General features: G+C 51.1%; 1 protein-coding gene across 1 annotated transcript in view; it reads left to right on the top strand.

The window, feature by feature from the left end:
* The window catches only part of PARP1 (poly(ADP-ribose) polymerase 1), a 42,469-nt gene that overhangs the window by 10,465 nt on the left and 6,372 nt on the right, over positions 1-25,632 (top strand). The window contains exons 3-16 of the mRNA XM_030868470.3: positions 2,159-2,274; positions 3,573-3,787; positions 5,376-5,475; positions 7,355-7,471; positions 8,099-8,275; positions 10,654-10,798; positions 12,440-12,580; positions 13,505-13,747; positions 14,051-14,119; positions 14,308-14,440; positions 16,284-16,479; positions 20,435-20,563; positions 23,588-23,671; positions 25,149-25,271. Of these exons, the coding sequence (XP_030724330.1) occupies positions 2,159-2,274; positions 3,573-3,787; positions 5,376-5,475; positions 7,355-7,471; positions 8,099-8,275; positions 10,654-10,798; positions 12,440-12,580; positions 13,505-13,747; positions 14,051-14,119; positions 14,308-14,440; positions 16,284-16,479; positions 20,435-20,563; positions 23,588-23,671; positions 25,149-25,271 (1,988 nt within the window). The remainder of the gene's footprint in view (positions 1-2,158; positions 2,275-3,572; positions 3,788-5,375; positions 5,476-7,354; positions 7,472-8,098; positions 8,276-10,653; positions 10,799-12,439; positions 12,581-13,504; positions 13,748-14,050; positions 14,120-14,307; positions 14,441-16,283; positions 16,480-20,434; positions 20,564-23,587; positions 23,672-25,148; positions 25,272-25,632) is intronic.

Raw genomic sequence — 25,632 nt, 5'->3', positions numbered from 1 at the left:
GCTGCACGGGCTTTCTGTAGTTGCGGCCAGCGGGGGCTACTCTTCATTGCGGTGCGCAGGCTTCTCATTGCAGTGGCTTCTCTTGTTGCGTAGCCCGGGCTCTGGGCGCGCGGGCTTCAGTAGTTGAGGCTCTTGGGCTCTAGAGCGCAGGCTCAGTAGTTGTGGCGCATGGACTTCGTTGCTCTGCGGCATGTGGGATCTTCGCAGACCGGGGCTCGAACCCGTGTCCCCTGCATTGGCAGGCGGATTCTTAACCACTATGCCACCAGGAAAGCCCTACTGACATTTTTTGAAGAGACTAGTTTTTCGTTTTGATGAAGTCCAATTTGTTGTTTTTTTGTGGTTTTTTTTTCTCCTTTTTGGGGTAGTAATTTCTGTCTCCTAAGAAATCTTTGCTTACTGTTTAAGGTCATTGAAGGATATGCTCCAGAACTTCTGGGAGTTTTGTAGCTTTAGCTTATCTTAAATTATTTAATTTTATTTATCTTAAATTAACTTTTGTGTTAGGCGTGAGGCACACGTTTTTTGTTTTTTTTTTTCCCCATGTGGCTATTATTTTGTTCCAGCACCATTTGTTGAAAAGACTTTGGCTTCCTTATCAAAATCAGCTGATGATAGGTCTGTATATGGTCTCGATATTTGGTTCCACTGATTTATGCTACTCCACTGTCTTAATGATTGTAACCTTAGAGTAAGTCATGAAGTCTTGTAGTGTAATTCCTCTAAATTTGTTCTTTTTCAATAGTATTTTGACCTTTCTAGGTCCTTTGTCATCTCCTTACAAATTTTGTGGTAAACTTGTCAATTTCTCCCTCGAAAAGCTTGCTAGGATTCTGACTGGCATTGCATCAGATCTGTAGATCAAACTGGGGATTATTGACATCATAGTAAATTGAGTCTTTCGGTCCCTAAACATGATATTCATTTCTTCTTTAATTTCAGCAAAATCTTGTAGATTCAGTGTAGAGAGAGATCTTGTATGTCTTATTAAATTTATCTCTAAGTATTCTGTGTATTTTAATGCTGTTTAAATAGTAGTGTGCTTTAATTTCTTTTTCCAGTATGTTTATTGCTAATATATAGAAATGTTTTATATTGACCTTGTGCTCTGCAACTTTGCTAAATTCACTTAATAGTACTAGTAGCTTTTTTGTAGATTCTTAAGACTAATCCCAGTTACAATCATGTCATCTACAAATAGAGATGGCTTTACTTGTTCTTTTCTACACTTACACATTTTGTTTCTTTTTCTTGCCTACTGCACATATTAGAGCCTCCAGTACAGTGTTGTCTGTGGTAAGAGAAGACAGCCTTGCTTTATTCCTGATCTTAGGAGAGAAACATCCAGTCTTGGAGTTTATTTTTATATAAGAAAAGAATCTAGTTTTTGTCCCAAATGGTTGGCCATTTTTCCCCAAGATTCTTTATTGAATGATTCAATCTTTCCCCGCTAACTAGGAATGCCACCGTACCACATATTTAATTTTCTTTTTCTCTTGATTATGGAGGTTTTTTTGTTTTTTGTTGTTGTTGTTTGTCAGCTCTCTTGTTTTTGTTTTTTTATTGAAGTATAGTTGATGTACAATAGTATATAAATTACAGGGGTACAATAGAGTGACTCGTGTAATATATTACATTTATATTTATAAAATATTGGTTATATTCCCCGTGTTGTACAATATATCCTTGTAGCTCCACATGTTTAATTATTACATATACTTTTATCTGTTCCTATATCAAGATACTCCTTTTAACTCAACACCCAACTCTGATAAGTGAAGGTGTAATGGAAATTAGAAGGCAGTGTTGGAATTTAGTATGTTACAGGGTTTTCATAGTAAGCACTTACGTTCTTTCCAAAGTGAAGAAGGGGGCTACAGAGGAAATGGAGAGAGGGGGACAGCGAGACCACCACCAGCTAACACTGCTGTTTCCAGGAGGCTGTCTGAGAAATTTTTTTATTTTATTGCCAGAAAAGAAGCTCTGTTAACCAACCACAATGGTAAGAAACAAGTGTAGATGAGATGGACCAGCTGTGGTCACCCAGCACACAAGGTGTCCTGGTAGAGGAATCCCAAGAGGTAGAGGAGGAAGACAGGGGCTCCTTGGAGCTGCGCGGAGGCTGCTAAAATGAGCGTGGCTGTGTTTCATGCTTCAGGCAAAGGCCAAGATGGAGTTGGCAGCAAGACGGAGAAGACACTGGGCGACTTTGCGGCAGAGTACGCCAAGTCCAACAGAAGCACATGCAAGGGCTGCATGGAGAAGATAGAAAAGGTGAGTGAGAGCTTTGGACTTCACCTGTCTGACTTTCTGGATTTCTTGCATTGGATGTCATCGGATATCTCAAAAGAAAAGAAAAAATAGGGGCTTTAGGTGCTGGGTCAACACCAGTGGTTAAAAATAAAGTGAAGATCTTAGTAGAGACAGGAGATGACAGTGACTTTTCTTCCAGGCAGGTCTGGCCCTGATTATTCATGGTCCAGCCCATGTACGTCGCTGCACCTGCTTTTAGGAGACCTGGCAGAGTTTGAAAAACATTTACACAAGGGCTCTCTCCTGGGCTGTGCAGTGGCTGGGGGAAAGCTGTATTTTATGGTAGGATTAAGTTTAAGGAGTGTGTTTCTTCCCTGGTATGAGCCTCCAGGTTTCTTCCTCTTAATCAGGAACTTCATTAACCACCCTTCCCCACCAGCTCTGGTCCCTGAAGAATGACAGCTTGTCTGGCAGAATGACGGCTACCTGAGTAGCAGGGACACAGGTGGAGGGGTCGGCCTGTGCCCTTTCGCCTTATCACCCAAGATGCTCTGATCTTAGGTAAACATGCTGGTTGATTAATTCAAGGCATCGATTAAAGGTTTCTACCTCCTTGGTATTATACAGGAAATTGAGGTGAGTCAGTGGGTGTTTAGAAAGGAAAACCATGAAATTGCTAGATCTTTTCCAGCTACCTTCAACCACAAGAATTTGAGGCAAAAGTTAAGGGAATGCCCGAGGCTGTGTGCTGCTGAGTGTTGCTTGGCCTGAAGTGGAGTAGTGTCCGGTGTTCCTTGTTACAAGGTTTCCAATCTGGGCTCAGGAATGTCAGGCCTGGGAATTGTAAACCTGGGGAGGATGGCAGGGCTAGATTCTAGCATAAGATAGTTTATTACTGCATCTTAGGGGGTCTTCATATGTGTAAAGAGACTGAAGAGTCTGGGTGGGGAGATTGCAGAAAGTCCCTGCTAGAATTGGGGCCTGCACTGGCTCCTTCTGAGCCTGCGATATAGCAGCCCAGGTGTTGTTCTTACGTCTGCACCAGGTCAGCAGAACATCCTCAGGGTAATGCTGTTACTTCCTCACTTGCCCAGGCAGCTAGGTAGGTGGGTAGCTGGTTGGTAGCTGGTTGGACTTAACCCCTTCTTAAATGGGGTGCTGAGGCTTGAGGGAAACACAATCCTTGGTGGCATAAAAGAGCCAAAACCTCCCAGCAGCCCGCCCATTGCCTTCGGTGTGGACCTGGTCGCCCCTGGCCCCCTGATGTTTGACCATCCTTCCTTGTCTGTCTTTGGTAACACATGTGGATTCTCCTACAGGGCCAGGTGCGCCTGTCCAAGAAGATGCTGGACCCCGAGAAGCCCCAGCTAGGCATGATCGACCGCTGGTACCACCCGAACTGCTTTGTTGAGAACAGAGAGGAGCTGGGCTTCCGGCCTGAGTACAGCGCGAGCCAGCTCAAGGGCTTCAGCCTCCTCGCCGCAGAGGACAAGGAAGCCCTGAAGAGGCAGCTCCCGGCCATCAAGAGTGAAGGGTGGGTGCCGGGGCCGGCAGGGTGGAGGCTTCACACAGGCCCAGAGTCCATATCACTCCTGTGTTCCCCTTGCTGCCCGTCAGAAAGCTGGGGGTGCAGGCGCCGTGAGGCAGCAGAGCTCCGCCCCTTCCCCAGCTGAGGCAGTGGGGGACAGAGCAGGGAAGACCTGGGGAAGCTGCAGTGCGTGTTCCTGCCGCTGCTGGTGGTCTGTTCCCTGTCCCGCATCTGACCTCCGTGGACAGGCAGAGAGCAAATCCCACTTCCCCCTGCTCCGTCTGAGCGTTCCCCTGGCTGGAGTCCACCACCGCCACCTTTCCTCTGACCCCTGCGTGACCAACTTTCACGTCCCCCTGATGTCCTCGTGTGTGGATGTGTCCCTGTGTGTCTGGGTCTCTCTTGAGAACGGCGCTGGGAGAATCTTGACTCTTTTTAAGTAGCGGGGGTGGGCGGTCGATAAGTTATCTGGTTGAGTTCAGAATGGCTTTCATATGGTGCTAACATTTAGGTCTGTGTTGATCCTGTGGTACTTCTTTCCTGTGTTCCCTCTGCCAGTCCCTTGGCCCCAGTCTAGTTCTTGGTGACGAGCCCACCGAGGGGGGCGTGGCAGGGCGGTGGTGTACACTGTGCTCCTTGGACAGTGTAGGGTCGGGGTGACCCCACCTCCCCATCTTCAAGCGGCCTTCACGCAGTATTTCAGTTCAAAACGCACAAGTTTATTGCACCGCACACGTGGCTCTGGAATGGGAAAGAAAACTGGAAAGTCGGACCCACAGATTTAAAAAGCCTCAGGGTGCTTTGATGTGGGGTGTAGGTGTAGGAGTGAACAAGCTCACATTGATGCTGTAACAACCAGCATTGGTTGAGCACTTGTGGCGTGCCATGCTAAGCCTTTTACAGAGGATATTTCATTTAACCGTCACCACGATCCTACAGAGTAGACGGTATTCTTTCCCTTGTTTTTACGGATGAGGGAAAATGCAAGGGTTTGATCTCAGGCCTGTGTGATGGCTGAAAGTGAGTATTAACCTCCGTGGCTGACCTGCCCTGATTCTAGGGCCTACCGATGACCCTCCGTGCCCCCTCTTAGGTCAGGAGTGATTCCGCTGGACTTGGTCGGCAGCGTTTGCTGAGGCAGACTGGTGGGCAGCGCCTAGACCACCGCTTCTTGTTGGGCTGGAAGTGGCAGCACAGCCTCCCCCGGTCTGAGAACAGCCTCTTGGCCTCAGGAGCAGCCCTGTGTCTTAGATTGAAAGGCTCAGCGCCTGGCACTGATGCAGTCCCCGCCCTCGGCTACGGTCTTACCTCTGGCGTAGTCCCTGCCAGAACCTTCCAGGCCATCTCTCTCATCTGTGCTGCGCCGGGTTGTTCCGAGGCCCTGGAGGGACCGCGGGCCCCTCCTGGCAGCTGTGCTTCCTGCAGTGGATGACGTCAGCCCCAGACACTGCCTGAGCAGAGGGCGAGCTTCTCAGCGGGCAGGGCCCGGCTGAGCCGCATGAGAATGGCCTTAGGATGGTGTGTCGCCAGAGCTGTTGGCTTTCAGGGCTTTAATGGCTCTGGTTCTTTCCCTTACATCCTTTGTCTCTTTCAGAAAGCGAAAAGGCGATGAGGTGGATGGAATGGAGGAAGTGGCCAAGAAGAAATCTAGAAAAGAAAAAGACAAGGAGAGTAAGCTTGAAAAGGCCCTCAAGGTGAGTCCCGAGCTGGGCGTCTCCTCTCGCCATTCAGTCTCAACTCTGTTCCTCATTCTGGGAAGCAAGTTCAAGGAGGTGCGTGTGTCCTGCTTAATGAGAGCTGTAAAAATTCCCAACTTGATAGCTGTTGTTAAATAGCCTGGCTTTTCCCCCAGGTTTGCTTCCCTCCTCCCAAAGCAGTAGTTCTTTTAGAAGTTCTTTTAGTTCTAATAGAGCACCCACAGTGGGCTCTAGGCGCCAGAGCAGCAGGAGCTGGGCTCAGCAGGAGCTGAGCTGTTGCTTCCCGCTCGGCAGCCTCACGCTGGGACGGGCACGTCGTGCTTCAGCCACACTGTGCATCACTGTGCCTCCCGGACCTGTAGCACGTTGGAAACTGCGTATTAAATTCAAGGATGCCACAGGTTCTTGGCACAGGCAATGGCTGGAAGAGATGAAGTTCCATGTTTTTTAATGAAAATCTCTTGTTAAAAAAAATAATAATAAAAGGCATGTATTAAGAGGAGCAAACTGCCCGTTAGGTCAGCGGTCACTGACCAGAGAAATTCATCACCGTGTTGGTTACGTGTGGGTCGAAACGAAGTAAAAATTGTTAACCAGAAAAAGGTGAGTGTTGGGGAAACTAGGGGAGAGCAGTCAGTCGCTTCTTGGGGACGTGATTTCCATGAGCCCTCTGCTGCACTCTTCCGTGACTATTCCGGTTTTTGCTGGTGGTGTAAAAAATTAGAAGCAAGTTCTGGTGTGGTTCCAGCTGCTTGATAAGAATCACAGATTCGGTGTTGTTGTCCTTCAATGAAAACTGTGTCAGTTTGGTGCCAACCCCAGCTGCAGTGGAGCTGGGGTGCTCTTCTGCATTTGCCCTTCATGCCCATCTTCCCCGTCTCCAGTGTTGTCAGAGGTAAAACGAAAATCAGAAGCTGGGAACACTGCGCATGGTCCCCACCCTGGCACACCCATTTATGCTGGCCTCCCATCCTTGGTCTCGCAGATGACAAAGTTCTGCTTCTCTGATCTAACCTTATACCCTTAGACTTTTGCCTCGTGCTCCCTCATCTCCGGCACCAGTGGCCCAGCACGTGGCGCTGCAGGCAAGGATGTTATCTAGAGAGGCCCTTACAGAGGCTGGGAAAGGGCGCGCGCGCGCGCGTGTGTGCGTGTGCGTGACAAGCGAGTTAAACAACTCCTCGCTGGGTGCAGAGAGGGCCGGCATTTTCCTGTTTTGCAGAGGTGGTGGGGTCTGAGGCTGAGACGTGAGTAACTCGCCCACCACCCTCAAACGGGAGGACGCTCTTCCCTGCCCTGCCTCTGACGTCGGGAGACTACTGCCTTGCTGGCCAAGGTGGTCGTGAGAGTGCGTGCGATGGCGTGAAAAGTGTCCCACGCAGAGTAGGCGCTGTATGAGTATTACCACCGAGGTTTAAAGTTCTATCTTCAGAAGAGCTTAAGTCTGTTCCTCCGTGCCACTGAGTATTGAGGAGGTGGGAGGTGTTTGGGGATCGCCCCTGCTGCTTGCTTTCACGTTGTTGAGGAGCCGCCCCTTCCTCCCTTAGGGGCCGGGTGTTGGGGCAGATGAACCTGGTGCTTCGGGTGTGTTCCTGTGTGTCCTGGGACTTGTCCCTGAGGGGCTGGTTCTGGGGACCCCGGCGCCTGGGCCGCAGCCTCCCCACCTGCCTTGGCCCTCCCTAAGCGCCCGCGCCCCAGGCGGACACTGCGGCCGCGAGCTGGGAGCACAGTCCTGGGGCTGCGGCAGCCCCGGGGCAGCTCAACTGAGCGCGGGGCTGTGACTAGAGGCAGAAGCAAGCCAGGGTGGAGTCTTCCTCCAGTGGGGTTTCTTTCTTTGAGAGGAGCTGGTCGCTCAGCTGCTGGCTCTCGTGCACAGGCCCAGAACAACCTGATCTGGAACATCAAGGACGAGCTAAAGAAAGCATGTTCGACGAATGACCTGAAAGAGCTGCTCATATTCAACAAGCAACAAGTGCCCTCCGGGGAGTCTGCGGTGAGCTGCCTTTGTGTTACGGGCGCCCGCGAGCCGAGCGGCCAGGCCATGCGCGGTGCACGGTGACTGCCCCGGTGGAGTGTGGGAGGCCCTCCGGGTGAACACCTGCTGGTATTAATGGGGAGTGAAATTCCATAGTCTGTGTTGCATGGTCATCGCCATCGAGGTCGCCGCTTGCGGGGGCAGGAAGGGGCAGGCGCTCAAGGACCGAGGTGGGCTGCACATCTGCCTCGTGTGTTCACACCACAAACTTTGGCCCGAGGAGCCCTCTCTGCTGCCTTCTTCTCACAGACTCCCCGAGGGCTGCGAGGGCTGTCTCCCCTGCAGGCCCTGCCCTGCCGTCCCTCTGGTGCAGAAACAGTGGATGTTCTGGGTTCTGCCTTTATTTCTAAGTCACTGAGGGAAAGGGGAGCTGCAGGAACCCCTCATGCGTGGAAGTAAGGTCTCATAAAGCACAAAAATGCAAGCTCCAACTGTAAACCACCTTCTCCGGGGAATGTTAGGAACCTCAGGGCAGTCCCTCCCTTCTTTTTTAGCGAGTGGAGTCCGTGCAGATTCTTGGTAAATGTCCTCTCCTGTAGCTGCTTCTTTCCTCCTTGACTTGCTTCTCTTCTTCACTGGCTGCAGATCTTGGACCGAGTGGCCGATGGCATGGTGTTCGGTGCCCTCCTTCCCTGCGAGGAATGCTCAGGCCAGCTGGTCTTCAAGAGCGATGCCTATTACTGTACCGGGGATGTCACTGCCTGGACCAAGTGTATGGTCAAGACACAGACGCCCAACCGGAAGGAGTGGGTGACCCCAAAGGTAAGTGGGGGTGTGGATCCTGGGATATATTTGCAGAAAAACCTGGTCCCATCTTCTGGGCTTGTCCACACTCCAGGTCACCACAACTGCAGAGCAGTTTCTCAGACCTCTTTACATCGGGGCCATCCTCATAATCGGTTTAGAGAACTATGCCCTTGGTTCTGTACATCGGCACACTACACAGATGTAGTACCAAAGCACTTCCAGCTGGAGCACAGGTTTGTCCAACTGGTGTAAAATCTTCCTGCTTGCAAAGACTGTGAGTGTTATTTCTGTTTATCAAGTGCCTACCCTCTGCCAGGCACTGTCCTGGGCACAAGGGACATGGTGGTGAACAAATGGTAATTCCTGCCTCTGTGATGGGAGAGTGTTTCTCAGAGCAAGACATTTCCTTGCCTTGGTGCTAGACGGGGAGTTGTGTCCAGAGTTCAAGTCTCCTGTTGATCTCTCTCTCTCTCCCTTGAATTCTCAGAATGTAAAACTCCTCAGTTGGGGGACCTTGTTTGGAGCCGCGCTGTTGGGGGAGCCAGCAGTGTCTTGGGGGGCTGGCTGCTGGGTGGACTCCCCCGTGCCCTCAGACTCGTGCGAGCTGGCGCCCCACCACCTGGGGCTGTCGTGGGCTCCCCGGGCTTGGGATTTGATGTCCGTCAAGTTCCCTCACCGCCCGTGCCTCCTCCCCAGTGGCACATAGTAAGTGCTCCAGAAGTGTTGCCTGTGGGCCCTGGGGGCTCTAGCACCTCGGCATCCAGAGCTGAGCCCCGCTTCCCCGCTTGCCTCTTCCACTCGTTCTTTTCCTGCCTTCTCTGTCCACTGCCATCATTACTGTGTACGTATCTCTGTACTTGCGCTTGCTCGGTTGCTCTACAACAAGTCTGACCTTGTCCTTTCCCCACCCTTAAAACCTCACAGTGATTCCCCATTTCTTCTAGAAATATTTTCCCAGTGTTTCTGAGAATGCCGTTGTTACAGGCCCGTTTGTGGTGTTTGTATCCCTTTTAATATCGTAGGTTAGGAAAAAAGATTGTGATGTGAACTATTTAGGATTTTATGTGTCAGTTGCACTGCATCTGTGTATGTTTTTAAAGGGTTATTTTAAAACAGTACCTACAGGTGCAAGACATTTTGTCTGGTGGACAGTGCTTGCTGCTCATGCAAATTCATGGATTTACAGACTGTGGGTAGGGAGTGTGCTGCCCCCAGGGGCTTGGATCACAGAATCACAGACATCTCCTTAGCTTGAACTCCCCTCCCCCAAAGCCCTCCATGATCTGGCTCCAGCTACCTTCTGCAGCCCCTCTTTCTGCCACCTTTTTTCTCCTCACATTACACTCACACCACCCCTACACGCACAAACACTCTCTCTCCCTCTCCCCCTCCCTCCCTCCCTCCCTCCCTCCCTCCCTCCCTCTCTCCTTCTCTCCCTCTCTCCCTCTCTCCCTCTCTCCCTCTCTCCCTCTCTCTGCCCCTGACTTGGCAGGTCACTGCCTCCAAGGAGCCCTCCCAGCATTCCCAGTATTTCAGCACGCCTCTGGTTTAGAAGCTAGCTCCTGTGTAGAAGTTGCCTTTGTATATCTGACTGTCGGTCAAGGCTGAGCTTCTTTCTCAAAGGCAGAAACTCATTCTAAACTCACTGTGATGTGTGGCACTGTGTTAGATGCCCAGCATACGTTTTATCCACCAGGCAGTCGTTGACCATGGATCTAGCAGGGAAGGGCTGTTTCTTGATGGGAAGAAGGCTTAGGAGGGTAGGAACCTGATCCCTGAGCCTGGTGTATGTGATGTTTATTGAGTGACCACTTAGGGCACAGCCCATTGTGAATCGCCCGGAATGCCGGTGGACCGTGCTGGTGGCAGAGTTAATACTGAACACTGACTGTTGATGGGCTCCCTGCATTCACGGTCCCTTCTTCTAGGAAGGGAAGGGAATTGCCCTGATTTCCTTTCGGGTAGTAATCTCTCTCCCGTGCTCTGGGGAGTCTGGGGTGGCTTTTGGTCATGGAATGGACACACGACCCCAGGAAGAGGCCTCTTTATTCTTGAGGGGAACAACTCCAGAATGAGGCCTGGGGGTTGTAATCAGGTTCCAGCAGTGGTTCCCTGACCAGATTATCAACTGGGTTTTTTTGTTGGTTTTGTTTTTGTTTTTTTAAGGAAAATAGTTTTTCTCTTCAAGCGTCACGGTACCAGCTGTATTATAAATGTAGAAGTACTGCAGATAAGCACCATAGCAGCAGTAATACTGTATTTCATACTAAAAGCCTCAAATTTTCCTATTTTGTGTTATTCTTTATCATAAGAAGAAAAAGATTCTTAAGTTCTTTATCAGGTGGTTATTTCAAGGGAGAACTGGTTTCTTAACTAAAACTTACACTCTTTAGGAATTCCGAGAAATCTCTTACCTCAAGAAATTGAAGATCCGAAAGCAGGACCGTATATTCCCCCCAGAGACCAGCACCCCACTGGCGGCAGCACCCCTGCCCTCTGCAGCCTCAGCGCCCGCCACTGTGAACTCCGCTCCCTCAGGTGCAGCTCCGGGCCAGCCTCGGGGGAGGGTGGGGGGACTGGGGCCCTGAGCTTAGGGTGGAGAGGGCGTCCGTCTGGGTTCTTCGCTGGCTGATCCTGGGGAGAAGCTCTGCCCTTGTTCTCCCCATCCCACCCCCAGCAGGAGGAGGTAGGTTGGGGAGGGGGGCTTCTGAGAAAGGCCAGGGAGACAGTTACCTGCAAGGGGCATTCAGACTCCCCTGCCTGACTGCGCTACGCTACAGAGCAGCATTCCAGGGCTCAGCCTTGTGCTTCCGGGCAGCCCTGCCCCACCATTCATCCTGAGCCTGATGTGCTGCTAGGTCTCTGTCGCCTGCAGAGACCTGCCGTACTTGTTGTGATCAGTGTCAGCGAGAAGTGCTCCACACCAACAAAGGCAGTGAGATGAGTTTGTGTTTTTGTGGCAGAAGGTACTGCTGTCTTTGTTTACTCAGGGACACGTGTGGCGTAGTCTAATGGTTATGGCCACCGTGTGCTGGGTGGAGGATGAGGATTCTTCTGTGAACGTGAGCCCAGCAGTGACCTCCCTCCATCCTCTGGGGAGGGGGCGTGTGGGTGGTCATCCCGAGTTCAACTTGCTGCTTGCAGCCTGGGTCCAAGAGCAGGTGTGGTGGGCCAGGCGGGGTCGACGTCCGGGCCCTGCCCTGAGGGTCCCTTCTGCTTTCCCCTTACTTGCAGTTCACAGCTAAGTGATTCCGTTCCCTGCGGAGACCTCGGCCAACTTTCAGTTAAACCCTACGGGTATCCCTAGTTGTTCTCCCTCACAGGGACAGCTTAAAGGACTCTTCCCCACAGCGTCTCTTGTGGAAATGTGTAACCAGCTCTGTATGTTCCCGTTCGCAACAAACAGAAGGCACACCCCTGACCCAGGTCTTTCTGGCTGGGATCAGCGCTAAATACCTAAAATGCCAGCGTTCTTGGTGCCTGAGTCAGTTCTCTCCGCTCAGTGTGGCCATGCTGACCAAAGCTCTCAGTGACTGCTGTGGACAAGGCTACTTTTTAAATTTTTTTTTGGCCACGCCGCACGGCATGCAGGGTCTTAGCTCTCCAACCAGGGATCGAACCCATGCTCCCTGCAGTGGAAGCGTGGCGCCCTAACCACTGGACTGCCAGGGAATTCCCCAAGGCTCGTTTTTTTAATGGGGTTGATTAATAAGCATCCTGTGAGAACTGTAGTTTGCTTTTAGGCATGGGGTGGGAACAGAATAACAGAAGGAAATCGGGAGTTCACGTGACCCCGGCGTCCCACCCTCTGGCCGGCCTCCTGGTCTTCCTCGTCTGTCTGTGGAGCAGACCCAGGGCGCCCCCGGCCACCTCTGCTCGAGGCCTGCTGTGGAGCAGTGTCAGTGCACGGCTTCTCCCTGGCTGGTCCTTTCTGTGCTGAGGACTGCGTACAGGTTGCTATCCTGTCCTCTGCTTTCCTGCTACTCTTACTCTTTTTTTCTGTTTATGTAGACTTCTCCTCAAGGAGATCCGTTTCTCCCTGATCAGAGAGGGTGCTGAGGCCGTTCGGGGGCCTTGCAGCCGGTCTGGCTTTCCCCTGGGAGCTGCTGCCTGGTCTCCTGCTCCCCCCCTCCACCCCGGGCAGCAGCCCTGCCTAGTGATCCTTTTCTCCCATCCCAGACAAGCCGTTATCCAACATGAAGATCCTGACTCTTGGGAAACTCTCCCGGAACAAGGATGAAGTGAAGGCCACAATCGAGAAACTCGGGGGGAAGTTGACAGGGACCGTCAACAAGGCCTCCCTGTGCATCAGTAGCAAAAGTGAGTTCAGTCTGCCTGTGAACCAGAGGGATCCCTGTCTCTCATGGTGGTGTTGAGAATTAAACGAGGTGAAGTGCCGAGCGCAGGGTCCGACACACAGAGGGACCCCAAAAATGTGTCTCTTATCATCGCTGGCATTGTTCAGGTCGTCTGGAAAGGGGTGTGGGCACTTGTACTTGGCACTGCTGCTCCATGCTGTGGTCTATATTCACGCACCGAAAACTCCCAAGTAAAGACTGTAACAGCCCACTCTTCTCACCTTGTTCACAAGATGTTGGTAGGTTTGCCTCCAGGCAAAAAGTTCACAGCTTAAGCAAGTTTGGAAAATGCAGAGTTAAACGAAGGTGAACAGGCTTCTTTGCAGGCTTAATATGCCGACGACCATTGTGAGTTTCCAAGACCAGAAAACAGTGCACCGCTCTTCCCATAGGAATCTGACCTCCTTTCTCTATGTAATACCTATTAACATCTCGTTCTGTAGAAGGGTTTGGAGAAAGCAGCTCTCACTCATCGCACCTTAGGAAAAGGGGGATGTTGCTGGTGAGAGACGATTGTTGAAATGAACCAAGGCCCCAAGCACTAGATTTTTTTTTTTTTTTTTTTTTTTTTTTTTGAGGTACGCGGGCCTCTCACTGCTGTGGCCTCTCGCGTTGTGGAGCACAGGCTCCGGACGCGCAGGCTCAGTGGCCGTGGCTCACGGGCCCAGCCGCTCCGCGGCATGTGGGATCTTCCCGGACCGGGGCATGAACCCGTGTGCCCTGCATCGGCAGGCAGACTCTCAACCACTGTGCCACCAGGGAAGCCCCAAGCACTAGATTTTGAAGGAGAGGAGAGCTGTGGGTGACGAGGGTTGGGAAGTACCCAGCAAGTAATAACTGTGTAGTGACTTGAGATTTCAAAGTTCTTTCCCTCCGATTTGAACAGAGGAGGTCGACAAGATGAATAAAAAGATGGAGGAAGTAAAAGAAGCTAACGTCCGCGTCGTGTCTGAGGATTTCCTCCAGGACATCTCCGCCTCGACCAAGAGCCTTCAGGAGTTGCTCTCAACCCACCTCTTGTCCCCCTGGGGGGCCGAGGTGAAGGCAGAGCCTGTTGAAGCCGTGGCCCCAAAGGGGAAGTCGGGGGCTGTGCTCTCCAAGAAGAGCAAGGGCCCCGTCAAGGAGGAAGGTGAGGCCCCGAGCTGCCCCGCCCTGCCGTGGCCCCATCCTGCTGGGGGCCGTGGCCTCTGCCAGGCTGGCCAGGTCCACCTGTGCACAGCCTCTCCCTTTGCGCCCGAATGGTCTTTTGAACGCTGCCCACACCAGTTTTCTCATTCATTTTCCCTGGGCGCAGGATGGTGCGAGGCAGCACACAGATGCCATGTTGACATCTGACACAGGTGAAGGTGACCCACTCGCCCTGCCTGCTACCTTCCCCTTACTTTTTATTTATTTTTAATTTAATGTTTGCACTTCTCTATCCCCTTCCAAGGTACCAACAAATCTGAAAAGAGAATGAAATTAACTCTTAAAGGAGGAGCAGCTGTCGACCCTGATTCTGGTAAGGGAACGGGAGTGAGCAGAGTGAGCTGTGGGCACCCCGTTGATGAGGGAAACCATGTGGGACAGGGCTGCGCCTCGCCCTCTGGCCTCAAGGCTCCCCGGTCCTGAGAACGCACACGTCTTGTGGGGAGCCCGCAGACCCCCTTCTCCCTGTGAGACTCATCACAGGAGCTCTGTCCGTGACAGGTCTGGAACACAGCGCACACGTCCTGGAGAAAGGCGGGAAGGTCTTCAGCGCCACCCTCGGCCTGGTGGACATCGTTAAGGGAACCAACTCCTATTACAAGCTGCAGCTCCTGGAGGATGACAAAGAGAGCAGGTGCGCCGAGGGCGGGAGTGTCCAGCAGAGCTGTGCTCCTGAGAGGCTCTCAGTGCTCCTGGGAAGCCAGCCGCCTCATGAAGAGCATGGGTGTGTCGTGAGACCTGCAGTGAGGGAGGGAAGAGGCCCTCGCCCCCAGACAGCCTTTCTGTCCTCACTCATCAGTGTTACCTCGGGCTCCCCCGTTACTAAAGGCGTTTGGGTTTGCATCTGTTTTATTTTGAACATAGTGGAGGCAGGTAAGAGCCAGTTCTGGGGTGCTGAGGGACTGGGCTGGCTTGGCCACGCACACTTTACTAGTACGGGCAGTTGTCTGCCAAGTCGATGGGCCCTCATTGCAGCCAGCACAGAACAGGAGCTGCATGTAAGTGGGGAAGGTGGGGGGAGCACTTTCGTATATTAAACTGACCTTTCCTTTTTAGCAAATGAAAACAGTTTACACATTGGAACTCCAGGAGATCCAAAAAGCTTTCCTTGTTGAAAGGCAAAACCCATGTGAGAGTGGCAGCCCCCGGGAGATACAGTCAGCGCCCGGTGCATCTTGGCCAGCCGCAGGTTGTAGGCACTGGCAGGCTCAGGCTCTTCACATCTCACCAAACCTTTCATTGAAAATGTGGATGTCAGAAGTGACCCTTAAAAGAGCACACAATATCTGTGTGGCTACTTAAAATTTCTGAAGAAATAAAAGCCTGCGTCATTTACTTTACTACCTACTCTTGCTGGAGATTAGAAGGTCAAAGTAGGGTATCTTGCTTGTAAAACATACCTTCCAAAAGCTAGATGTGTACTGGAGTGCAGGAGAAGGGATAGGGTTTTTGTGGAAATGTGCTGAGTGCCAGAGTGTGTTAAACAACAGGCAAATGAGAACAGAATTGTCCACCTCCAGCAAGCAAATTCTAATGGTGATTTTGGACATGGGCGTTATTCTGGTGGCCTAGATTTATTGGTTTTTAGAGGGAAAGGACAGTGTGGGCTGTTAAGAGTCAGAAGGTTTTTTTCAGGATAGGTCAGCGTGGTGTCTTCCAAACATTTCCAGAGGGAAATAACCCAGCAGAGAATGAATTTGTATTTCTCTGGGCAGTAGCCCAGAAAGCCAGCAGGAAGCCCCAAATCTTCTTTGAAATCTCTGGTTTTATTTTTAAAATGCATCCACATCTTTCTGGATTTCCAATATATCTGTGTTTATTGTGATGTAAAATTTAACTTAACGCTTGATTTCCACTAAAAAAAATGAACTCGCCCAAAGCTAGGCGGCACAGCCCACAGGGTACCCAAGACTTGGCCCTAGATTGAGATAGAAACTGAAGACGCTAGCCTGGGTCTGTAGGTGGCTGACCCTGCAGGCCAGTGGCCCGCCCCCTCCCATTTCATCACATCTCAGCCTCTGATCTGAGCCAAAGGTTCTTCATTATTTTTAACACACGTCGTTGATGGTTGCATCACCTTGGACGCATGACTTCCAAGTGTTGCTTGCTGTGTTTCTTTGGGGAGAAGAATTGGATACTCTTATGTAAAGTTCTGTAGGCCTCAGGATTTACTCCTCAAGTTTGGTTGCCAGATACAAGGTTAACCTGTTCTTTGGTACTTTTTATAGCCCATTTGCCAATATGATTTGGAAGGGCATTTTTAAATTAAACTTACAACACTCAGTTTAATCAAAGTAAAATTAAGGTCCTTCATTGTAATACCAGTTGCTTTTGTTCCTCTTTGTCAGTCACCCTCATTTTGGGGTGTTTGCAGTTGTTTCTCCCTCAAGGGGAATGGCAGGGAAGGGAAACTCATCCTGAAATACAACAGGCTGACCCTTGAATTTGTATCTGATGTTCCTCCTCTCCTCCCACAGGTATTGGATATTCAGGTCCTGGGGCCGCGTGGGCACGGTAATTGGTAGTAACAAACTGGAGCAGATGCCATCCAAGGAGGAGGCCATTGAGCATTTTACGAAATTATATGAAGAGAAAACCGGGAATGCCTGGCACTCCAAAAACTTCACAAAACACCCCAAAAAGTTCTACCCTCTGGAGATTGACTATGGCCAGGTAATCACTTAATGCTCTTACACCTTCTAGTTCTGATAAAAGGAAGGGACACTGTTCTTTTGAAAACATGCCATGGAACAGATGGCATCATTGGTGAATCCTATCAAATGTTTAAATAATTAATACTGGTCCTTCATAAACTTTTCCAAGAGAGAGAAGAGGAGGAAACACTCTTCAACTCATTATGTGAGACCAGTATTATCCTGATACCAAAGATGAACAAAGACATCCCGAGAAAACTCCAGTCCAATATCCTTATAAATATAGATGCAAAATCCTCAACAAAATACTAACAAACTGAGTCTAGCAGCACTTGAGGATTTATGCACCATGACTGAGTGGGATTTATCCCAGGAATGCAAGGTTGGTTCAACATGGAAGTCAAGTCCATGTAATGTAACGTGAATAGAATAAAGGACAGAAGCCACATAGTCATCCTGATAAACAGAGAAAAAGCATTTCATAAATCCAGCACCCTTTCATGAATAGAATCTACCCCGTGAAATATGAGATGGCGCTTAGATGAGAACAAGCAGTGTGAGCATTTTTAAGACTGTCAAGGAGGAACAGTCTTTGAAGTTGCTCCCTAAACACAACAGGGAGTAATTCACAGATTCCAGGTGAGGTTTCTTATCTGAAGCTATGTTGAATCATAGATCACGCGACTTGCTTTACCATCAAGATAGAATTATAGTGACTTGACGTGCTCCAGTAGGTCCCAGTTTTTAGTCCCAAATTATTTCCTAATAATTTCACATTATTTGTATTTGTTGCTACTTTGGTGGCCATTGGTTTTCACAAAATGCTTACCTTGTTTTTATTTTATTTTATTTTTATTTTTGGCTGTGTTGGGTCTACGTTGCTGCATGTGGGCTTTCTCTAGCTGCAGCGAGCAGGGGCTACTCTTCGTTGCGGTGGGCGGGCTTCAGTAGTTGCAGCACGTGGGCTTCAGTAGTTGTGGCTCTCGGGCTCTAGAGCGCAGGCTCCGTGGTTGTGGCCCACGGGCTTAGTTGGTCCGCAGCCCGTGGCATCTTCCCGGACCAGGGATCAAACCCGTGTCCCCTGCATTGGCAGACAGATTCTTAACCACTGTGCCACCAGGGAAGTCCCACCTTGTTTTTATATGAAAACTTACTGCTTTTATAATGGGGAGTGGTGCACGCTTATATTGTAGAAAGAAAGAGATTTGTAGATGGTACAGATTTAATTCCAAATTTTTGAGGCCTAACATGTCTTAAAGGGAGAATTCTCTAGTTTATAGAGAGTGTCATGAGCTCTACCATTAAAAATAGAAATTAGCTCTTGTATAATGTTGAGGTGGAGAACTTGGGAGTTTAGAGTTGCCCAGACTTGGTCTAACTCAGCAGTGCCCCCTAGTGAGTTTATTTTTCCCATTTCAAAAATATATACAGTTGAGCAACACAGGTTTGAACTGCATGGGTCCACTTACATGTGGAATTTTTTTCATTAGTAAATAGTACAGTTCCACACAATCCGTGGTTGGTTGAATCCACGGATGCAGCACTGAGGATAGGGAGAAACCAGGAATATGGAGGACCAACTCTGTTATTCTCGGATTTTCGACTGCACGGAAAGTTAATGCCCTTAGTCCCTGAGTTGCTCAAGGGTCAACTGTATTTGTTTTAGAAAATTTTGAGAACGACAGAGGCACAAAGAATTAAAATCATGGTGTACGTCTTTATATACTTCTTTCACTTCACAGCTACTTTTCCCCAATGTAACGCTGGAGTCTTTCCCTACATACTGTATTTTCACCACCAGCTTTTGGCCTTACTGTTCTAGGAGCATTTCCCCATGTCTTCTAGAGCAATGCTGTCCAACAGAGAGAGATAGGCAGCCACTTAGGCAATTTTAAATATTCTAGTAGCTACATTTTAAAAAGCAAAATGAAACAGTGAAATTAATACTAGTTATGTGTTTAACCCAGAATATCCAAAATATTATCATTTTGATATATTAATATCATTGAGATATTTTTACCTTTTTTTTTTAACTGAATATTTGAGAGCTGGTGTATTTTTAGCTCTTACAACACAGCTCAATTCAGAGTGGCCACATGTCAAAACCAGTGACTACTGTATTAAACTGCACTGAACTAGAGCATCATTTCTTAAGTCTGTATAGAATTCCATCCTGTGGGTGGCCATTATTTGTGATTTACCAAACAACGCCCTCCCATGCCCCAATTAGATACTTAGATTATTCCCAGGTATTTGCTATAATGATGCTGATATACTTACCTCTGTGCTTGTTATCATTAGAGATCGAGTTACCGGGTCACAGAGTATACGTGTTTAGATAAGGCTTTTTAACATACTAATAGTTTGCCTTCAGTGAAGTTACAGCTACAGCAGGGGTCCCCAATCCCTGGGCCATGGACCAGTACCTACTAGGAACCAGGCCGCACAGCAGGATGTGAGGGGCAGGGGAGCGAGCCAAGCTTCATCTGTATTTACAGGCGCTCCCCATCGCTCCCGTTACCGCCTGAGCTCCGCCCCTGTCAGATCAGCAGCGGCGTTAGATTCTCATAGGAGTGCGAACCCTACTGTGAACTGCGTGCGCAAGGGATCCAGGTTGCGTGCTCCTTATGAGAATCTAATGCCCGATGATCCGAGGTGGAGCTGAGGCGGTGATGCCAGCTCTGGGGAGTGGCTGCAAATACAGATCATCATTAGCAGACAGGTTTGACTGCACAGAGACCATAATAAATCAGTTGCTTGCAGACTCATATCAAAACCCTATCAGTGAGTGGCAAGTGAAATCAAGCTCGGGGCTCCCACTGATTCTGCATTATGGTGAGTTGTATAATGATTTCATTATATATTACAGTGTACTAATAATAGAAATAAAGTGCACAATAAACGTAATGCACCTGAATCATCCCGAAACCATTCCCCCACCCCCAGTCCGTGGAAAAATTGTCTTCCACAAAACCGGTCCCTGGTGCCAAAAAGATTGGGGACCGCTGAGCTAGAGGATAAGAATGCATCTAAGACTTGTGTTTCCGCATCAAGAGTAGATGTATTGTGCCCCTGACAGCAGCAGCCCTGAGCACTAGCACACAGGTTCCTCTGCAGCTTTGTTAAGCCAGGCAGAGTCCAGGCTCAAGGCCCAATGCCAGTTACCTTCATTCAAAACAAATACCAAACACCGTTAGTTGTTAGGGGACACCGTGATGGTCATAGTCCCTACCCTTGTGGGTTCAAACGTGAGAAGGGTTAAGGCGTTTTCAGCATAGCCGGATCTTGGCTCAGCCTGGATTCCCCGGATGGCAGGGGTGAAGTCCTGTGCTAGTAGAATATTGGGAAGAGCAGTCCCAGGGAACCGGGGTGAGGGGTGCAGACTTGGGAGGGTTGATGCTGGGATGCACTTTAGCTGCCTGGCGGGAAGTCGGACTGTTAGCCTGGTCCTCTGGCACTATAGAGAATGCTGTGTGGATTCCGTCTTTGGGGAGGCAGGGCAAGAGAAGAAAGGAGACAAGATTTGTCCATCAGTCCAGTGTCCCCTGGGTCCAAGGATCACCCTCATAGCTGCCCAGCACTTCCAGGTTGGGCAGGAGTGGGCCCCGGGCAGGTTCCCAGGCACAGGGCACCAGCACCCCCGGCATGGGAGGCAGTGAGGGAGGAGGTGAGGGCATGAGGGGAGTGTGGGTGCCTGCGGGTCTGCCTGTACAGAGCTGGATGCTTCAGTGGCGTCTGGAGTGAGGATCTGGAGCAGCCAGGAGGACCTGGAGGGGTGCCCAGCAAGTATCTGGTCCTGTACACACGCATACACGCTTCTCCTGGCAACTAACGCCAAGCCCTTTTGATTAACACTCAGCTTTTTTTTTTTGGCTGGTGGCGCTCCATCCTGTGTCCTTTCTCTGCCAACCACCACCACCACTTTGCTTAGGTTGTTTAATTGTGTCCCTTCCTGATTTTCTTTTTCCCTAAAGGATGAAGAGGCAGTAAAGAAGCTGACGGTAAACCCTGGCACCAAGTCCAAGCTCCCCAAGCCAGTGCAGGACCTCATTAAGATGATCTTTGATGTGGAAAGTATGAAGAAGGCCATGGTGGAGTACGAGGTTACTGCACTTCTTGTTTTATTTGTGAGCGTTCGCTGGGGTTGGTGATTTGAGTGCCAAGTTGGCAACGGGTTTGGTGGCTGGTCTTCAGCCTGAGACGTGCAGGAGCTCTGAGGCCTGGGGTGCGTGCTCTTTTGCAGAGGATCGTTGACCTGCTGTGAAATAGATGGTGTGTTGTCCCCTGGGTCCCTAGACCCACCTGCACTTTTCCCCTCATTGCCATGATGGAGTGTGGGCATGGTCTTTCATGGCCCAACCAGACGGGCCACCTGGGGCTGTCATGGGAAGTCCAAGACATAGCCCACTTACAGTAAAAGAACTTCTGTAACCAGCATTGACAGAAATGCAGAGAGCTTCTGACACTTGCTTCATCAGATAAAATTCATACCAGCTGTTTTTAAGGAGAGATTGGGCTGGGTGGGATGGGGGTGATGGTATTTGTTTTTGTCCAGGGAAAGTGGCGGGGACCCTGGCCAAGGCCAGGCGTTTTCAGTTTGTTTCCCTGGGAAATGAGTGCAGAAGGGCCCCTTCTTCTTGCTGCCTCTGGCATCAGAGGTCTTGAGTGCTCACCCAAGGGGCATTCCCACAGAGGCCGTCCAGGCGCTGCTGACATCTGGCTGGCAAACAGACTCTCCCCTCTTCTCCAGCCACCGAGCCCAGAAGCTTCAGGCTGCTCTGAAAAACAAGCAGGGACCAGCCGAGAGAGCAAGAATTGCAGATCGGCCTTGGCCGTTGCGCCCCTTCGCCGGCTGGCTCCCTCCCTGCCTCTTCCCAGGGCCTTCCTAGAGGCTCCCGGCAGCCTTGGAGGGGGGCGGGACGAATCTGAGTGGTATAAACCGCTGGCAGCCTCTCTTCCTCAGCCCCGCATCTCCGTGTCTGGAGCTCAGCCTGGCAGGACTGCTCAGGCTCCACTCTTGTTAGAAAACTGAGTGTTGGGTCACCTCCTAGGAAACCCCTAATGGGTTTGAAGATAGCCAGGGCTTGTGCGGATGTCTTGTTCAAACAGATAAACAACCCGACTTCTGTCTGGGAGGTCTGACTAGTTTGAACAGCTTGTGGGTGGGCTCCCCAGGAATGCTGGCAGCGAGATGTGCGGAGGCGGGGAGGAGGGCAGGAGGCAACTTCGTTTCATTAACGTTTCAAAAGAAATGTCCCACGTATCATTTCCGGCTTCCTGTGCTCTGGCTTATCTGTGATTCATAGAATTTCTCAACTGTGATCAGACCCAGTCTCTTTCTGTGAAAATGACTTTTTTTTTTAGCTTGTTTTACACTCGAGACAGGGAACTAGTTGATAAGAGGAGGCAGAGGGCCAGGGGCCTGCTGCTGGAAGGCAGCCTGTGTTGAGAATGTGGCGAGGGGGGCGCCCGCTCCCAGCCTGATGGGCTCCACGTGGGATTGGGTGGCCAGGTGGATGAGTAAACATGGTGCCCAGGGGAACTGAGCGCTCCCTGTAAGGCGGGTGAGTCCTGAGCCCAGAGCAGAGTCCCAGCTGAGGTCGGGAGGGTGTGTGCTGTATCCAGACTCCTGGCTACAGCTCTCGAAGCCTCCCTCTGGCTGCAGCTGTGGCTCTCAGTGCCCTGAGCCCAAGGCATCTCTCCCACTTTTCACTTTCTCCCTAAACGCAGCTGCTGTGGAGCCCCTGCCCCCAGCCCACAGTCGGGAGGGGAGGCAGCTTGTGTTGGTTGAGCCCTGTTCCTGTTCTTGTGGCCTTTGTGTGTGTGTGTGTGTGTTGAGGGTGTCGGTTAGAGACACCAGGTCTTTTTTTAAATAAACACCGAAATGAGACAGCTCAGGGAAGCCGCTCCCCTCAGAGCATGTGCTCTCACTCTGGTCACACTGCCCTTGGTCAGAGCATCTTCCGGAGTTCCTTCTTTAGAATTGCTTTAGAGCCAACTCAGTCCATGCTAAGGTCACTCTGTTCTTTTATTTTACTGTGGTCTTGGCTCAGAATACGTTACCCACCTCCTTCCCCGGACTGAGCGCCAACTATTTAACTCTTCCCAGAAACCGGCTCTCCCCTGGGGATGGACAGTACTGAGGGTACAGAGACGCTGAGGTGCCATAGCTTGTCATCATTAGACGCTGTCACCACTGGCCCCTGATCGGTTCCTCATGGGCTGTGAGCACTTTCACATCCTGTTTCGTTTAATCGGCGTAGTGGTCTCATCTCTCAAGTGCTTATCCAGCCCAGTCTTTGTTCCAGGCCCTGCAGGTGCTGGAGATGTCGAGACGGGCAAGGTGCAGTGCTGGGGCCGGGAGCTCAGAGGGTCCACTGGGAACAGCCCTGGAGACAGTGGCTCCGGTTTCAGGGTGAGGGGCCCCGTGCGGCACTGAGGCGGGAGAGGGGCCGAGGCAGCTTTCGGGCAGGTCGCTCCCACAGGGAGCGGGTGCCTCGCCCGCTAGCTGGCGACCAGGCCTCGGCCCCCAGAGTTCACGCTTCTGCCGCTGCAGCCAGCTTGCCACCTCCCTGGATGCTGGTTCCCAAGGTATTGTGAGCAGCACTGTCGTAGGGACGGATGTTTAACCTCTGGGGTGACTGATTTGAAGGGCACACTGTTGATTTGGTGTAAGCATGTATGTTCAGGGGTGTGTCCTCTGAAAAATAATGTTCACCGCTTTATGGTTCTTATTTTCCGGGTGGGAATGGCCTTGGCTCTGAGACCCCAGGGAGGGTGCACCTTCGTCCTCACTTTAGAATTAGATGGGAGTCCTGCTGTGTCACCTTCTTCCAGAAGCGTGGGGCTGTTTCAGACTGAGTGCAGGGGTGGGCGGGCCCTGCTTGGCTTTTCCCTGCCGCAAATGGCAGTGAGCCAGAATCTTCCCTCCCAGACTCCTGTCCCCTGCCGTGGGGGCGAGGCTGCAAAGCCCGTGGGGCTGGGTCACCAGGTGTCCCCGGGAGGACCAGAAAGACTTGTGACTGCTTCTGTAAGGGCCCAGGAGGCCTGGGGTGCCGCTTGGTCCAGCTCTCCCATCATCTCCCTGCACAGTGCTTTCAAAGGGAAAAATACCCCTGTCTCCTCAGATTGACCTTCAGAAGATGCCCTTGGGGAAGCTGAGCAAAAGGCAGATCCAGGCTGCGTACTCCATCCTTAGTGAGGTCCAGCAGGTAAGCGAGGGACCGGTCTCTCCTCCAGCTGCCCAGGGGCTCTCCTGGCTGCCCTGTCACGGCAGGGGGGCAGTGGAGAGCACGCAGCAGTACATTTACTCAAGGTTACATGAAACAGGCATACTGATTCATGATGATTTAGATGTTTTCAGTTCAACAAGTATGACAAGTGCCTGCCACTTGCGAAAAGATGGTCACAGTACTGATGATTTAGCGGTGTTTTCAGTTATCAGCTATGCAGTAAACTCCCTATATGCCTAATGAGGAATTTCGTTCTCCTGCCTCATAGAAATGTTCTGATTTTTATTTTGTGTGTCCTTAAGAGAAGCTGAGTTTATTTTGCAGTTACTAGGAAATCATCAAATAGGAAGTTAAATATTGTCTTTCTTTCATTTATGTTCATTCAACATCAATTTGCTGAGCATCTCCAACGTCCCCCAGTCCCCGGAGCCTGATTTAAGCCTCTGCCCTGAAGGGGCTGGAGGGTTCCACTTGTATTTGGGAGTGGCGTGTGAAAGAAGAAAAGCAAACAGGAAACTCAAGTGGGACCAGGGAGGTGGGCTCTGGCTGGTGCTGGAGAGGAGGCCCTGAAATGTAGCAATTAAATCTGGTTACAGCCAGTCCTGAGCAGTGACCCCTTTCCTTGTTACCCACTGCCTGAGACCTGGAAGGCTTTCCTCAGCCCAGGCTCTTTCCTGTTCCAGAATGTTCAGGCAGAGGGGCTGGGGTGGTGTCCTTTGCCCATAGCACAGAGCAAATTGCAGCACAGGCAGAGGTTTAGGGTGTGGACAAGACCGTGTCACGGTGAGAAGCAGACTTGGAGCTTCGTGTCTGCAGGGTGCCGAGTCATTGCCCCCCTGCCATCCTGTAGGCCCCTAGGGTGTCTGCCAAGTACGCAGTGACTAGTCCAGCTCCTCCATTTCTTTGTGCGTTTACTGAGCACCTTCTGCATAGAGCGCTAATTGGCATTGTAGCATAGGGAGGGGCTCGCCTTTCTGTGCCTGGCCCTGGCCCTCTGGGGGCACCAAGGACAAATTCCCCACCTTAAAGATGAAGGTCAGTGGCCAAAGGGGCCTGACTGAATTTGGTAGCAGTGGGGGTTTTTCTCCCTTTCAACATTTTATTATGAAATGTTTACAAACATACAAAAAGTTGAAAGCTACGAGCCCACCACCTAGATGCCGCAGGTGACGTTTTGCGGAGTGGTGGAGGTTTATGTGTCTGTGACTACACAGCTCTCTGTACAAGTGAAGTTGTGTACGAGAAGCCCCGTGTGTGCCAAGCCACACAGTTTGAGGATGAGATCCTGCCACCGCCCAGCTGAGTGGCACCCCAGGAAGGAGGTTTCCTGGCCCGCGTGCACCGCAGGCTGCCTCAGGACTCGGCTGCGGCACCCAGCGTCCAGAGGAGAAAGCCCGGCCAGGTGCTGGGGACTCAGTGCTGCTTCAGTCTGTTCCCTCTGTCCCCTCTCCTAAAGGTACTGTCCCAGGGCAGCAGCGACTCCCAGATCCTGGATCTCTCAAATCGCTTCTACACTCTGATCCCCCACGACTTCGGGATGAAGAAGCCTCCGCTCCTGAGCAACTCAGACAGCGTGCAGGTAGCACCGAGGTCCAGCAGGGAGCCCCGGGTCCCGGGCTTTGCAGGGCTGGGTGTCGCTCCCGTGCCACTGCCCCTCCATGTCACGATCCCTGGGGGCAGCGGCCAGTGCTGGAGGCCCACCACTGGGCCCTCGTTTTGAAGTGGGGTTTCTACCCCTATTAGGAGCCTGCCCAAGGGTAGAACGGTTGGTTTTTCCTGCCCTTCCTGGACCACGTCAGTCTGGGGGAAAGGAGCCTTAGGAGAGAGGGAGCGTCTTCCTCCCTGCTTTCCCTCCCTGCTTCATAAGGGAGCCAGTGATCAGTCCCCACCTGTCAACCAGTGCGTGCAAGAGGAAAGACCGTTCTTACCATCACCGTGTG

The sequence above is a fragment of the Globicephala melas genome, chromosome 1 (genome assembly GCF_963455315.2).
Source record: "Globicephala melas chromosome 1, mGloMel1.2, whole genome shotgun sequence".
NCBI lineage: Eukaryota > Metazoa > Chordata > Mammalia > Artiodactyla > Delphinidae > Globicephala > Globicephala melas.
The sequence above is the reverse complement of the archived record's forward strand: the minus strand, read 5'-3'. Positions and strand labels throughout refer to the sequence as shown.